Source organism: Ciconia boyciana, chromosome 4 (assembly GCF_034638445.1).
Source record: "Ciconia boyciana chromosome 4, ASM3463844v1, whole genome shotgun sequence".
Classification (NCBI taxonomy): domain Eukaryota; kingdom Metazoa; phylum Chordata; class Aves; order Ciconiiformes; family Ciconiidae; genus Ciconia; species Ciconia boyciana.
In genome coordinates this window covers 32,458,577-32,473,249 of record NC_132937.1, presented here as the reverse complement: position 1 = coordinate 32,473,249, position 14,673 = coordinate 32,458,577, and the positions used below count along the sequence as shown (strand labels likewise).

The 14,673-nt window shown below is 42.5% G+C and overlaps 1 protein-coding gene across 1 annotated transcript in view; it reads right to left on the bottom strand.

The window, feature by feature from the left end:
* Positions 1-7,352, bottom strand: part of PARP8 (poly(ADP-ribose) polymerase family member 8) — a 131,262-nt gene extending 123,910 nt beyond the window's left edge. Inside the window, exons 1-2 of the mRNA XM_072858885.1 lie at positions 6,636-7,352; positions 5,715-5,769 (exon numbers count right to left, since the gene is read on the bottom strand). Of these exons, the coding sequence (XP_072714986.1) occupies positions 5,715-5,769; positions 6,636-6,726 (146 nt within the window). The 5' untranslated portion in view covers positions 6,727-7,352. The remainder of the gene's footprint in view (positions 1-5,714; positions 5,770-6,635) is intronic.
* Between the last annotated feature and the right edge of the window lie 7,321 nt (positions 7,353-14,673).

The following is a 14,673-nucleotide window of genomic DNA, read 5'->3' as shown; positions in this document are numbered from 1 at the left end:
TTCATGTACATACTACACACTGCTAGTATTAAAAGGTAGTATAAAGTCAGAATAGGTACATTAGCAGGAATTAATAGAATGGAAAATGCTTGTCCTAAAGAGAGATTTTAAAACTGAAACTTCATTAATACCTGACACAAAACTGTTTTTTAAAAGTACCAAGGCTGTATTCAACATTACTTCATCTACAGAATCTTTAATGAACAAATGAAAATCACAATGCTTGCCATATTACATCTAAACAAGATTCCTGTCTCATATCACAGATTTCTCTCCCAGGAAATGGTGCAGTCCCAGCAAAAATGTTAATCCCTATTTGATAGTAAAGTTAAAATTGAAAGACGATGTACAATCTTCCAGGTATTCTGAAATAGCAATAAACAGAGGGCTAAGTACAAGCTGTGTATCTAGTTTTCACCCCAATCTTACTGTAGTAGAGGTAGATTTTAGGAATGTAATTACATATTTAATAACCTGAACACAAAGTTAAGCACAGCCATCAGAATAGAAGATGAACTATACTTGCGCCAGTCCTTCCTAAGCACTGTATAAAACCAATTCCAGTTAAACTAAAACCATTTAGAGCAATGGATTCCATAAAAATAACATTCTTGTCTTCTTAAGTCATACTTTCATGGACACTTTAATCTTATGTAAGCCAGCACTGTTTCTAAAAGGAGCAGTTCAACCTTCTCTTCCCAAACCTCGCATAGCCAGTAAACACATTGCCATGCAATGAACCAGACAGAGGAGCTAGGTTAAAACTAACCTATCCAAAAAAGGCTGGTCTTAAACTAGATCATTTTGGAAAGGAAAGAAAAAAAATGAAAATGTTCAGGAAAGTGTTCCATTTTGATATTTTGAGATGGACACATTTTTATGTTTCAGTTTTAAAAATGTTTTTCTCTCCTTTTTTGATACAGTATATATAAATTGAACATAAATTTTCAAATAAAAACACACATCAATTAGCCCGAAACCATTTTTCTTCACCATTTTTTTGTATTGAAGACTTTCAGTGTTATCAGAGTGACATCAGAATTTCAAAATTATTCACCAAATGGAATCTCTGATGTAGGCAGAGTTTTATTAAATTCATGTAAGTAGCAATAGGGCATACCACTAAAAGGGAAAAAAAAGGTTATCTGTATCTATTTATCATCAAGTGGTTCAAACACCTGGTGAACATAATGCGCTAGGACTTCAGATAGTGGTTTTCATCTCTAGCTATAGAAAGCCACAAGCAATTTAGTTACTCTTTCAGTGGCATAGCTCCCCAGCTGTGAAATATTTCACTGCTATAGTGAGGTGGGAATTAATTCATCAGTTTACATGAGAATTTCTGATACTACAATATTAAGCACTATGTATAACCCCTTGAATAGAAAACAAATAGCCAAATATTCAAAATCGAAACAGCCTCAGTTAACAATTTGTCATTATTTTAAGCAAAAATAAACAATTACTTCAGACCAAAATTCAACTTTCCTTGCTTCTTCAGAACTGCCATTGTTATAATCATTGTGCTAAAGTACTGAAAGCAGAACACTAGAGTCCACTGTACAAATAGGAGATGGGAATTTTGCTGACAAAATTAATCTGTGTGTTCAGTTCTTACAGGTCTTATCTGGTTTCTTTACAATATGCTGCAGTATTAGATCTGTTCTCATGCACAGCCTTATTGTCATTGTTCCTCGCTGCCAATGAGAGTTAAGTACATATTTGAAAGAAGTATTTCAGGACTGATATGATGTCCTTGTTTAGCCTCAGAAAAAAAAAGGGGGCTGAGAAAAACACTAAAAAAAGGAAACATCTTTTTTTTCAGGACAACCAAGCACTGCTTTTATGTAAACCATGTCAAATGACCTATAAAGTGAAAACAACATCAGGACATCATACATTTTTATTTGAAAGATGACAGATCAGCAGTTCTGTTCAGTCTGCACAGTTTCTGGAGGAGCACTTTTCATACAGGGGCAGAAAATAGGAAAAAGGAAACAAGGGATTCTTTTTTTAAAAAAAGAGAACTCAACATGTTCACACTTTAATACCCTTTTTAGATCCTGCAGTAAAAAGCATAAAAAATCCAGCCATTGCTGATATTCTGCCAGATGTAGAGTAAATCTTGCACAGTCACAGCACCTGAATGAACACCTCACTTTATAAGAAATCTATCACCCTACTAATTGCTTTCTGACAATGAAATTAAAAATTTTTAAATTGATAAACAATCTGTCCCATATTTAGTGCCCACGTTATGCACAAAGATGTGCTTTCACTAATAAATTGCTAATTACAACCTTCCCAAACCAGGAAGCATCTCTGCAGTGTCAAACAACTCCAATAATTTAGAAGTGTGAACACAGTGCATTTAAAAAAGAAAAAAAGTACAGTGAAATACAGTCCAAAAGTATTAACTGAACTACATAGGTAAAGGATTATTTATGATAATTCACACAATACAAATATGTTGTACTTACAGAGATTCTTCCTTTCTAACATTTCATGAAAAATCCTGCAAATGTAGAATCTCCTTGAAGCATATTTATGTCCATCCAGTGGTCATTTACACATGGATTATTTACATAATGTAATAGCTTAATACCACCTAAAGGTCAAATGTTGTAACAGGTCCATATAAAGAATAAAAAAAAATAGTTCTCAATTGGTTTTCCTGGAACTGCTAGCTTTAACAAAAGCTAAGTCATGCCCTCAGGGTTTGGTTCAGCACTTTACTGTGGGAATACAAGTTAATTCCACTGAAGAGATGATAAATGTGCTCTGGATCAGGCCTGTCTACTTGGATTGATCTGCAGCGTGGTTATGTACTACCTCAATATTTGAATAGTACTGATGTAGGAAAAGGCTGTGTAATCAATCCAAGCAACAGGGAAAAATCAGATAAAGTCAGAGAAGCTGGCCCAAGAAGAAAAATCTCACACAGATAAACTTAACAATTTAAAGAACAAACACAAATCTTAGGTCCTCATTGTAACTGAAATAATACTGGTACACTGATTTCCATGGACTTACACTGATTTGCTAAGAATCTGGCTCTGAGTTTATAAATTAAGACCACTGATAAATTGACTTAATGGGCACTAGGGGCAACTACAGTATGCAGAGGAAAATCCCCAGTGATGTTTAACTTGCTAGTATTGTAACCTGCCTTTATACAAGGGTAAGACAAAGAATCCTCCTTCTAAAACAGAAAACATATTGCCGTCTTTCAAGGGTTTCTGCTCTTGTGTCTAACCCACTATGGCTAAAGCAAAGCCATGCTACACACTGACCTAAAGGAACATCTAAAGGAAATAAAGCATGAAAAAGACTTAGTTCCAAGCATGGCTAATGAGTGCTGAAGTACTGTAATCTTCCTTACATACCATTTCTACTCTTACTCATTTAAATCTGTTTCTCAGTTTGAACATCCATCCAGTGAACACCCACCCCTTTGCCCATTACTCAAAAGCCTGTGCTCCTGTTGGTTCAAAAAACAAAGTCGTCAGGCTGAATCACTGAAGTAACTGGACAAGGCTTGTCGTCTGATACTCAAGTCTACGACCATGAGCTAACAGAGCTTTTGTCGTTTAGGGACAATTCCTGAATGCAATAGTCAAAAAATGGGGTCACCACTCAGGAAGTCCACAGCTGCAGCAACGGTAGTAGGAAAAAAATCATGGCCAAATGCAAGAAAAAGATCCTTAGATAGCCTTGTGCTCTCCTAAACTGTTACCACGTACAAGTCACTACTGTTGACCCTGTACTGGAGACTTGCCCGAATGCTGCACACAGTGCTGTATAGCTGCTGCTCAGCCAGCACCTCCTCTAAGAAGAAACCACTAAACTCATCTTTGATGTGAGAAACTGAAGTTTGGCTCTTGGTTTTCATTCACAAGAGAGCTTACTAGCGTAAACCTGCCACTCAGTACACCACTGTACACTAAGAGTATTGTAAAACTTCTTTCTAAATCACAATACAAACAAGCAGAGAACATGAAACCCTTATCTCAAAGGAGGCTTTTAAAATGTCCTTAAAATGTGAAAAGGAAAGTGAAATTTGAGTGTGCTCTAAGTAACAACCCAATTTCTGTAAGCATAACGTTTGTTTCTCAATTCAGTTTGAATTTTCAAGGTCCTGAGACTAGTTTCCAGTCAACAGTTTCCTTAGCAAATGCTGACCCCAGTTAAAATTCAAGGCTGCAGGATGTAAGGCCATCTTCTGTCTCTCGTTGTAGAACTGACAACATTTTGTTTCAACATTTATAAACCAGTTTGTTTCCTATCAGTTATACCCTCAGGCTTTTCACTTTATTCAGCTTGGAAAATGGAAACAATAGACAGGTTTCACTTCCTGGTTTCTTGCTGCAATATTTGGTTTGGAAAACAGAGCGAAGTAACTTTTGAATTCAATCGTTTTAGTTACATGATAAATAATATTTCTGTTAGATAATTTTTACTGTATCAAGCCTTTCAAAATTGTCTTTTAAAACAAGACCAAAACAAAACATATACTAAAACCCTAAATTAAAGAGTATACTACAAGCAACCTGAAAATACATCTGATTCTCAGCTACTGGGTGAACTATTCTACTCCACTGAAAATGACAGAAGTTGTCCTTTCCTTTATTAGGAAGAGGCAAGGTAGTGAGGTGGGAAAGTGTTTTTCTGAGCGCTCTCGCAGCCCAGGGAGCATCTGGGAGCCTGGTCCTGCAGCCAGACCCCGAAGCATGCACAGGGGGGAACCGATGGCTGTGGGAGTGTTGCCTGCACTGAAAGGTTCACTTGCAAAGAATACAGTACTTTAACCTGACGTACCCTGGGAAAGAAAAACAATCGCCGAAGATATCAGAAGAACTGAGAAAAAATAAATTAAAACAGAAGAAATAAAACCAAGACTTCTCGCCAAGTGTAATAAAATTCAGCTAAAAGATAAGAGAATGACGTAGCATATACTGTTAACACCTTACTAAGTTACCTTATTAAGTTACCTTATTAAGTAAAAGGTAACTAAGAGTCAGGGAAACGAAAAGGATGTGTGTTCAAGCTTTTACATGTATTTCCTTTTGAAAACAGACAAACACAAAAAATGATGAAATATAATTTAAAAATGTGTACATGCACAATCCAGTTTATAACCAAAAGCTCGGAACCACTTAGAAATAATATTTAAACTAACATTCAATAAAACATTTTTTTAGCCTTAGAAGCTATACTGACATTTCACTTAATGTCTCAGTAGTTTAATTTGGTCAATTGCAGACAGTCTTGCATCTGTCATGGGACTAAATATGGCTCTCTTGCAAGAGAATAAGGTGCTGATGTGAAATTTGGCCTATTTGTTATTAAAACCATAACTTTTTCCAGTTTTTTAAGATGGATTAACTTTATATCTCATATGTTGATGCCTTTGCTGTGTTTCTGTTAAGTTTACATATGGCAGAAATTCTACGTATCCATATATAATTAAAAAAAGAGAAACGGTGAAGCGCCACAGAGCAGCACTCAGAGGAACAAGCCTCTGACAACTAGGATCACCTTTCTGATCACCTCCCTCGACACATCCTCCTCAGTTTACGTTTGCACGAAGGCAGATGATTTATTGATCCTCCTTGCAAAAGGAAAGGAAACAAAAAAGCCTGCCACGGTATTGAACCACTGCACCTCACTGCCAGCAGGAAATGAAGGGAGTCATTACTGTAAAAAAAAAGTACCTTTTGGAGCCTCCAATATAGGTGAAGGTAAAGGTGGAGTCTGAGTACCTGAAATCTGAAAGACAAAGAGCTGCGTTATTACAGCTTGTCTTTATTTTGGCTGAAATAGCTGAGGTTTTGCAAACCAGCATTCTGCTACCGACACGGGGGTGGGTGGAGGGGGGGTCGGGGTGAATCACAGGAAATGCAGCAACTCCCCCCCAGCCCCTCGCAACAAGTGCCCGGTACTATGGCAACGGCAGGGATTTCCATTGTTAGAAACGGCAACAGGCAGCCACAAGCCGGGCTCCTGCGACGGCAAATCACTGCCGGCACCGCGCCGGCACCGCCAAGGAAGCCGCGGGAGCCCGGGCGGGGTGCGGGGGGGGGCGTGTGCACGGAAGGGGGGACGTTTACCGCTGGCCATGCCCCCGGCCCTGAAGCAGGCGGGCGTGCGGGGATAAAGGCATGCACCGAGGATAGCAGGAGCCCGGCCGCCCGGGAAAGAGTCGCGTAGGGCCGGCCGGAGCAAAAAGCACCAGGGCTGCGCTCGGCTGGGCGCTCGCCCCAGCAGCTGCGGGCTGCGCCAGGCAGCGGGGGGCACGCACACGTACGCTCGCACACACTCACACTCGCCCACACCCGCCCGCTTTTGCGGCTGGCCACTGCCACGCTCCCTGACTCGGGATGCCCCCCGCCCTTCCCCGGCCGGCGCCTGGTCTCCTCTGCCCTCACATGCCCTCAGAAGGAGAGGAGCAGCAGGAGGAAGAAGGGGGCTGAGGGCAGGCACACGCCGGCTCGGCGGCGGCCCGCGCTCCCGGGAACGGCGGCGAAGGGCACGGGCACAGCCCGGGCAGCCGCGCCGCGGCGGGAGCGGAGTCTGGGGCGGGCGGCGGCGGCGGCCTCGACGCCCCCAGCCTGGCGCCCGGGAGAGAAACTCACCTGCAAACAGGCAGTCCTTCTCCGCCTTGCACTTTTGGATCACAACGTCAATATCCTTCTGAATCCTCTCTTGTCTTGAACACATCCCCATGAAATAAATCCCAGGGGAAGAAAAAAGCAGCTTTTATTTCCACCCCACCCCACCCCCCGCGCTGCCAGTTTTAATATTCAGTCCGAAAGACGGACCCTGGGGCTGGCGAGCAGGAGTCTCCCCGCGCCCCGGAGGGATCCCCTCGGCCGGCTGGAGGACGGAGGAGGAAGGCGGCGAGAGCCGATGTTGCATGCCCAGATTTGCCCGCCCAGATGTGCCGCCGCTGCCGGCGAATGGCAAATTTCCTCACAATAGATCCAGCGGAGGGTGGCGGCGGCGACACGGGATCCCCCCACCCCCCACGCCCTCTAGGTTTTTGGGGGTTGGCTGGCTGGTTTGGTCTTTTTTTGGAGGAGAGAGGGGGAAAAAAAAGGGGGAGGGGGGACCAAGCCGGCCCGACCGCTCACATCCCTGCCCCTCCCGCCAGCAGCGGCGATCGCCGCGCAGCAGCAGCGCGGAGCCGGCGGCGGCGGCGCCCGCACCCGGTCCCTGGCGGCGCGACGGGGCCGGCGCTACTGCAGCGACGCCGAGCCGCAGACCCTCCCCTCGCTCCCGGCCCGGCACGTACGGCCCCCGCCGGCTCCCCGGGCGGAGGCAGCGCGGGAGAAGGAAGAGGCGGATGCACAGAGCCGTGCGGGCAGCCTGTGAGGCGACGGCTCGATGGCCCCGGCCCCGCCGCCGGCCCTCGCCTCCTCCCCCCGCCCCGGCCCCGGGCATAGGCTTTCGCCTCCTCCCGAGCAGCAGAGAAATGCAAATGACAAGTGATCTAGGCGGCGGGGCGGCTCCCAGGCCCGCACCGGGGAGGAAGCGGGCAGCGCCGTGCTGCGCAAGGCCGGCGGCGGCGGGGCACGGGGGAAAGGGGCGCTTCCCGGCCGGGCGGGGGCCGCCGCGCTGGGGCGGGGGAGCGGGGCCTGCGCGCCCTTTGTCGCGGGGGGAACGCCGTTCCCCGGCGCCCTTCCCGGGCACGGCGGGGCCGCGCCGCCCTTCCCCGGCAGCCGCCCCGGGCACCGCCGGCTCCCGGCGGGGCGGGCGCTGCGGGCGGCCCCCGCCGGCTCTCCGCGCCGCCGGCCCCCTTCCGCCGGCGTCCGCGCCCTTCCGCCCCCGCGGCGGCTGCGCTCCTGCCCGGCACCGCGGGCGGGCGCCGGCAAGCGGCACGGCGGGCAGAGCTCTTCTGCCGGGCGCTTCCCCGGGCAGCCCCCGCTTAGGAGAGTGCCATCCCCTGCTGCCGCCGCCTCCGTCCTGTCGACGGGGATGCGTGCCCATGGAAACAATAAAAAGAGAATTAACGTGTTTATAGTCCCTCTCTGACCACCGTGATTTTTAATCGCGCTCGTCTCCCGTCAGTCTTCAGCAAACCTGTCTCTCAAACCTAAGGGGGCTTCGGGAGAGGACTCGGGCTGTCGGTACAGTGCCTAGCAGTCAGCACTAATCCAGGCTAGAGGCTTTGGGCGCTAATGCGATGCAAGTAATAACCGTAACGTAACTCGGAAGGAATGGCCAAGTCTACAAAGCGAAATATTTTTCATAAAAGTGCAAAGTGAATGATTAATATAAAGGGATGGGAACGTAGTAGAAACAGATTTGACTTAAAAATTGAAAGAATATTCGCAAAATTCAGTTTTCACGTATTCACCCAGCTCTAAACAGCTCCCATGGATTATTCATTACCGAGCTCAGTCCTTTTAGTGTGTTTCATTAAGCAAGTCTGTATTAATCATGTATTGTTGATTTCAATGATTTCAAACACGGGACAAACACAATCATTATTTTGTTATTTGTTCTTAAGTGAAAATAGCTAAAAAAGTGAGGTTAAAAAGATTCCATATTTATTCCTATCTTGAAAAGATTTCATGTCTGAAGGAGGGAACAGAAGAGAAATTACAAGGAAAAGGTAGTGTTTAAAGAGAATAAAAATCCGTCACGTGATAGGACTCTCTAACAAAATAATTTATCTTTGAAGGGAGATTTCCAGATGACTTTTCAGTGCTGTTCACTAAATTCTCTTCTACTGCAGCAAGACTCTTCCAAGGCAGGATACAGAACTTGTCACTGTAGTCAGAAATACAGTGTAAAATGGTAAGACTGTCATTCTGTCAAGTTATGCCAGCTTGGTCAATGAGTGATGCTTTTCTAGAGTTTTTTCTAGCTATTCAAGCTAGGACATCAGCAGCCATGTTTTCTGCCTTCCCCTTAATCATAGTTAGAAGATGTAATCACAACTTGATTTATTCTGGTGGCGTTTTGGTCCTGAACCTTTTAGAGAAAGGTTTCTGTTATCCCTCCCACATGGATCAGGAAGGGGGGAAGGTTATTAGCTAGTTACAGGATATTTATGCTGACAGTTCTCCTCACAGCTTATTCTGACCACAGGGTTCTTCTCAGTGTTATGTCAGTTAACACAATTCTTGAGTGCCTTTTTAAGCCTCAGACTATTTTCATAGGCTTGGTAACAGTCAATTGAAAAGTCATCCACAAAGAAACACTACTGTCTTCAAGAAGGCTCATATGGTTGGTATCTGGTTTCACAAAATCAACTGAATAGAACAAGAACTCTGGAAATACGGTTGGTTATTTATTCCATTTATTGTTGTTTCTTGTAAGTGGCTCTTAAATTTCTATATTCTTAGCCTGTTTGGCCCTTGATTTACCTGATGCCTCTAGTACTGTTACAGCAGGAATGGCTGATTTCAGTGAGGAAAAGCTAGTTTATATATTGAGGTCATTCTGTTGATTAAAATAGTGAAAATGGAAGTGTTAGAAAATTGACGTGAATCTTTAGAGTCAATCCTTATGTTTTTAAAGATTGACAAGCTGTTGACATCCAGGTACCCTAAGTGTTACTGCAACAGTATGTGTATGCATGCCGTAATCCCCATAACGATGTACGTTATACCACCCTCTTGAAGAAAATTTCTGAAGAGCTTTACAAGTAATTTCATGAACAATAGGACAGTTGGCCTTGGAATTAATGGTCTTGGCTCAAGGGAATTCAGCGTATGTCTTTCCAATTGCTTTCTCAGTCTTGAAAATCAGCTCATGTCATTTCTAGTTTTGTCTCAAGTTCAGCTCAGCTCAATTAGATTGTACTGAACTGATTACTCCAGTTAAGTAAAAAAGAAACACAAGTAACTTTTATGTTTGTATTCCTGGGAACTTGATAACATTTACAGAGGTGTAAATAAGGTAAAAAGAAATTGAAATCCATGGAGCTACTTGATTATAAAATTTATGTGAGAAGATTGGCTCAAAATGTAATGGGGAAAATTATCTACAGAGAGAGAGAAACAACACAGTGAATGTGATTCAATAATGTGTGAGCAGTGACTGAGAAAGTCATTGAGGAAATGCACAGGTCAGCCAATTTCTGCTCATAGATAGGTTCTGCCTCCTTTAGACTAAGCAGATTTTTTTCATTTTATGCAGAGAAAAAAACCCTTTCCACATATTAATAAAGCTCTTAGAAATGTTTCAGTAAGCATCAGAACACCCTGTTCTGTTCCAAACTATCTTATTTATGTATTTTTCTAAACATGTTTCTGTTACATATAAACACATATCAGAAATCTTAAGAAAAATAAAAATATGCAGACCTGCCATTGTAGGAAATATACAGAAGTCGAGGCAATGTGATATGGCATCTGTCCAATATGTCTAATATGGGAGAGCATTCAAAAGGGCAGAGATAAGGAAAATAATGCAAAACCCTCCAAAACACAAAATTGCCACCAACCCTCCAAAACAATTAAAAAAACCTGTCTCCACTTTTACATGCCCCAGACAAAACTGTAGTACAAAACAAACTAAAACTCTCCTTTTTCTCCAATTTCAAGCACTATTTGCCAGTCACCAATACAGCAAAGCTCATTGATGTTTGTAGACAGTGAGCTTTGAGAGGTGGAACATTTAGAGGATCAATACCATTCCACTCTTACAGCATAAAACACAACTTCCAGTAAGCTTCCTCAAAATGACACAGTCATTTCTAAATGACACTGTGGCATTAAAGTCTGAAAACATAAGCACGAAGTTGTGAGAGATGTAGGAGCAACACTTAGCTGTTCCCAACAACAGAGAAGTGACACAAAGCATTAAAAAAATGTTTGGCTTTAAACTTTAGTATAATTTTCACTAGAACTCCATTATTAGCAGTAACAATCTAATACTCTGATGTAATATTCAATACTCTTCAGTTTATAGTTCATTTTCTTTAAGCCTGTTCCAGTTTTAGACAGATACCAAGTCAGCTGTCCTCTACACCATTGCTCTCAGTTGTCTATCCAAGTAGTCATTGCCACTCTGTGTAGCCACAATCTTTAGCCAAAGCAGTCCATAATAGACTACAAAGCTACTCAAATCATGGTGAAGTTATAAATAGATTGGCTTCTTTGGGTCATCACTGTAAGTCTGTGATGAATTGGGTTAAAAACATACTAGCATGGTGGACCTAGCATGATTTAAGAGTGAATTTCACTGTGAATAAAGCATCTTAACTGATTTTTTGAGTGTGTTAGCACTGGTCCATTGATAAAAATCCATAGCTTTTAAAAAAAGCATGCCAGTTAAAATTGAATTAATAACATGACTTAAAACACTGCTTAATTCTTAATGAAAGCTTTAAATATTTTTGTGTGATAAAAACAGAAGTAATGACCTAGATTACAATATGAAACAACAGCTTAAACTATCACTTGTCCAATCCTCCGTAAGTTCTAAAAAATTATTGTAAGCCATCTCATCTAGCCTAGGGGGTGAAAAAACCTTCAGCTAACGTATTTTAACATTACTATTTTATTTGCTTTTTTTTGGAATAGCAATGTAGGAAAAAAAAATAAAAGCATTGAAGTGATGTACCAGTGGACCAAGGCTTATTTTTTTCAATTTAGTGTTGAAATTTCCAAAGCAATTGTATTTTTTTCTTTTTTAAAAAAATATATTAAACAGCAGCAATAGTCACCTCAAACAAAAAAAGGTTGTACAGGTGCTACACACAGATGTGTGAATTGCTGTGAGAGTGACCTCTAACTTTCCATCAAATACCAAGTACTTATCCTTCCAGATGTTGCTGAGGCGCACAGTAGCTAAGCCTATGGCTGCTGGCATGATAAATGCTCCTAGCAATGCTCAATAAATCATGCAATCAGTCCCAAATGACACCACAATTTATTGTAACTCTTAGCATTACACATTCTAATAGTGGTATTAACTTGTTCTTGTTTTTCCTACTTCACTAATGTCATCTCATCTTTCAGTCTCTGCCTGTTAGCCTCATTTCTCCTACTCCTTTTTCCTTTCCTCATTAGCTCTTACACCACTAAGACATTTTTTTTTCCCTAGTGCATCTCATTGTTCCCTCTTTTCAACTCTTACTTCTGTCTATCCCATCCATTCAGTTCCCCTCTTCCACCTCATTCTTGGCAGCTCACTTCATGAGCAGCTCAAGGAAGAGGGCTAAAATGGAGCTACAGAAACTGGAGTTTTTTAAGAGAGGCAAGCAGGAATATTTCTAAACCTTTCATCCATGACTTTCTGATGTCAGTCACAAACAAATCCAGAATGGGAACCCTATGTTTCCTACCAGCTCCTCAAGTTAGTTGCCTCTTCCCAGCATCCTCGTTATTTCCATGAATTGTGGACATTTCTGGCAGCACAGTGGCAATGCTCAGTAAGGCAAGTAATGGGGCCTCTATCTCGATTACTCTGCAGCCCGGTAGCTAGAATATTTCTCTAGAAGTTGAGAGTTGTGAGTGTATGCTCATAGGCTGACATTAAGTTGACGCTTACTGTCCCTGCAACTGTCTTTTATCAGAGTTACACCCTAAGGTCAAGCAGTGATCAGTGCTGAAGGTACATCATCCTGCCTGAGCATAGCAAATGGCTTCCCAATCAGTCTGAGGCGCCTATCTCAGTGCGGGAGGGGGGTGGTGGTGGGGTGGTGCAGATAAGCACCTAAGCCCATCTCGGGGGTGCAGATAAGCACCTAAGCCCAGGCCAGAGGCAGAATTTCAGCTCCATTCCTTACTTGCCTGCGGGCTGTGCTCCCTTTACAACTATTCTAAATCCCCTTCCCAAAAGCTTTACTGGTCCCATTCACTGCGCTGGAAACCTGGATGGTTTAGCTGTGCTCACGGAATAGCTGCATTTACAGCTGCAGACAGTACATAAGCACTGCTTCTCCCAATTCACAGTTAGTCCCAGATGATAATGTTTAGTGAATGGCTCAAGGGTACGCAGATTATTTCTGAAATGCATGGTATTACTGGTGTCATTTACCGCAGCTGAACTTACTACCTGGCAAATTTCTCAATTGCTGAGCAAATACATGGCTAAAAAGCCTTAAAACAAAACTCTTCTGTTGCCTATACCCAGATTGAATTTCTTAATTGCAAATAGTCATGCCAGAAAGTACTGAAACTGTAAAATACTTACCTGGCTAAAAATATTCCATTTAGTCCATTTTCTGCAACAGTAAATATGATTCACCATGTCACCATCTGTTATCAGGTACTGATGCTTTCCTGCTGTAACAACCTCCATTGTAGCCAACCTGTGCATGATCTTAACTAAGAATTTGTAATCCAAAATTTAAAGGAACTGCCAAGTACTCTCAGTTTAGCTGAAATTGATAGGGTGGGAAGAACTCAGTACCTTGCAAGATTAGCCCTTAGAAACTGAGGACTAATTCCATCAGCAGACCACGTCTCATTTATACTGCAAGCTGTGGGGTACTGTTTTGATGTCTGACCTAACCCTAAATGAGAAGCTGAAAAGAGGGAAAATTAGCACATGCAGAGTTTCATGCTGCTGCAACTACACTGTTTCCTGTACCCAAGCAAACTCATTTAGCATTTGCTCAGCTGTTGCTGCACAACCAACTGTGTTTAACCTCACAGATGTAATTAGATTTGGGTGCCTACATTTGTTCCCTTCAGAAAATTGGAACTGGGGGTTAATGCAATGTTCAGTCAGTCTTCTTAAACCAAGGCACTCTTTAATCTTAAGGAACTAAACATAAAAGAAAGTGACATTTACAATAATTAAGGAGCGTATGCAACTGTCTCATCTAACTCTTACCAAAAGCATCCCAAGCTTGCATACAACAGCCTAACTTTCAGACTCCATACGGATGTCTTCTTTAGTCACTTTCCCACAGTCTCCTGTCCAGTGCCCTTATGGCTAAGAAAAGGGTTTTAGCTTTTTAGCTGTTTATAGGCCATCTTTTATGGTTGTTTCTCATCTGGTAAAACAGTTGTGTAACCTGGCAGGAGCCAGAGTAGGTTTTTTTCTTTACAAGTAATAGCTCAGACATAGTATTTAACATTAAACTCATACAAGAGAGTACATTGTGTGGGTTTTTGCTTATTTCTTTAGCTGCTAGGAAACCCAGCCAAAATGTGTACAGTATTCATCCCATTGATGATATCTTTTGGTAGTTATCCAGATAATTTGTTTGCAGGCCATGTTCATGATTACTACAAGTCAACCAGTTCCCTGGTTTCCCTGTTATCTTAACCCTGAAGTACAGTGTGAGCCAACGGTATCCAGAATGCAGAAGTCACTGTTAAGCTAAATAACACCATAATCTAAACTAGTAAAAATCTGCAGTCTCTGCTATATCCCAAACAGACTGGAATAATTTAAAAAATCTTAGGCAAAAAGTCTGTGGAGTTATAAAGCAAAACCACCAAAGTACTTGGAGAAACAAATCCACTTCTTTTCATGTATTTGCTGCACTTTGTACAAAATCATGCTTACCACATATCAAGTAGATGTCTTTCCTTTTAAAATCGTGTGCTAACTTCCAAAGGCTTTTCAGTAGATGACCAGCCTAAGATGTCCAGTGGTGAGACTGCTGGCTGTCTACAAGATAGGAAATGGGTGAAACAGAAGTGGCAATGAAACAAAACCTGACACCCCTCAAAGACATATATATCAAATGCAAAAGAAAAT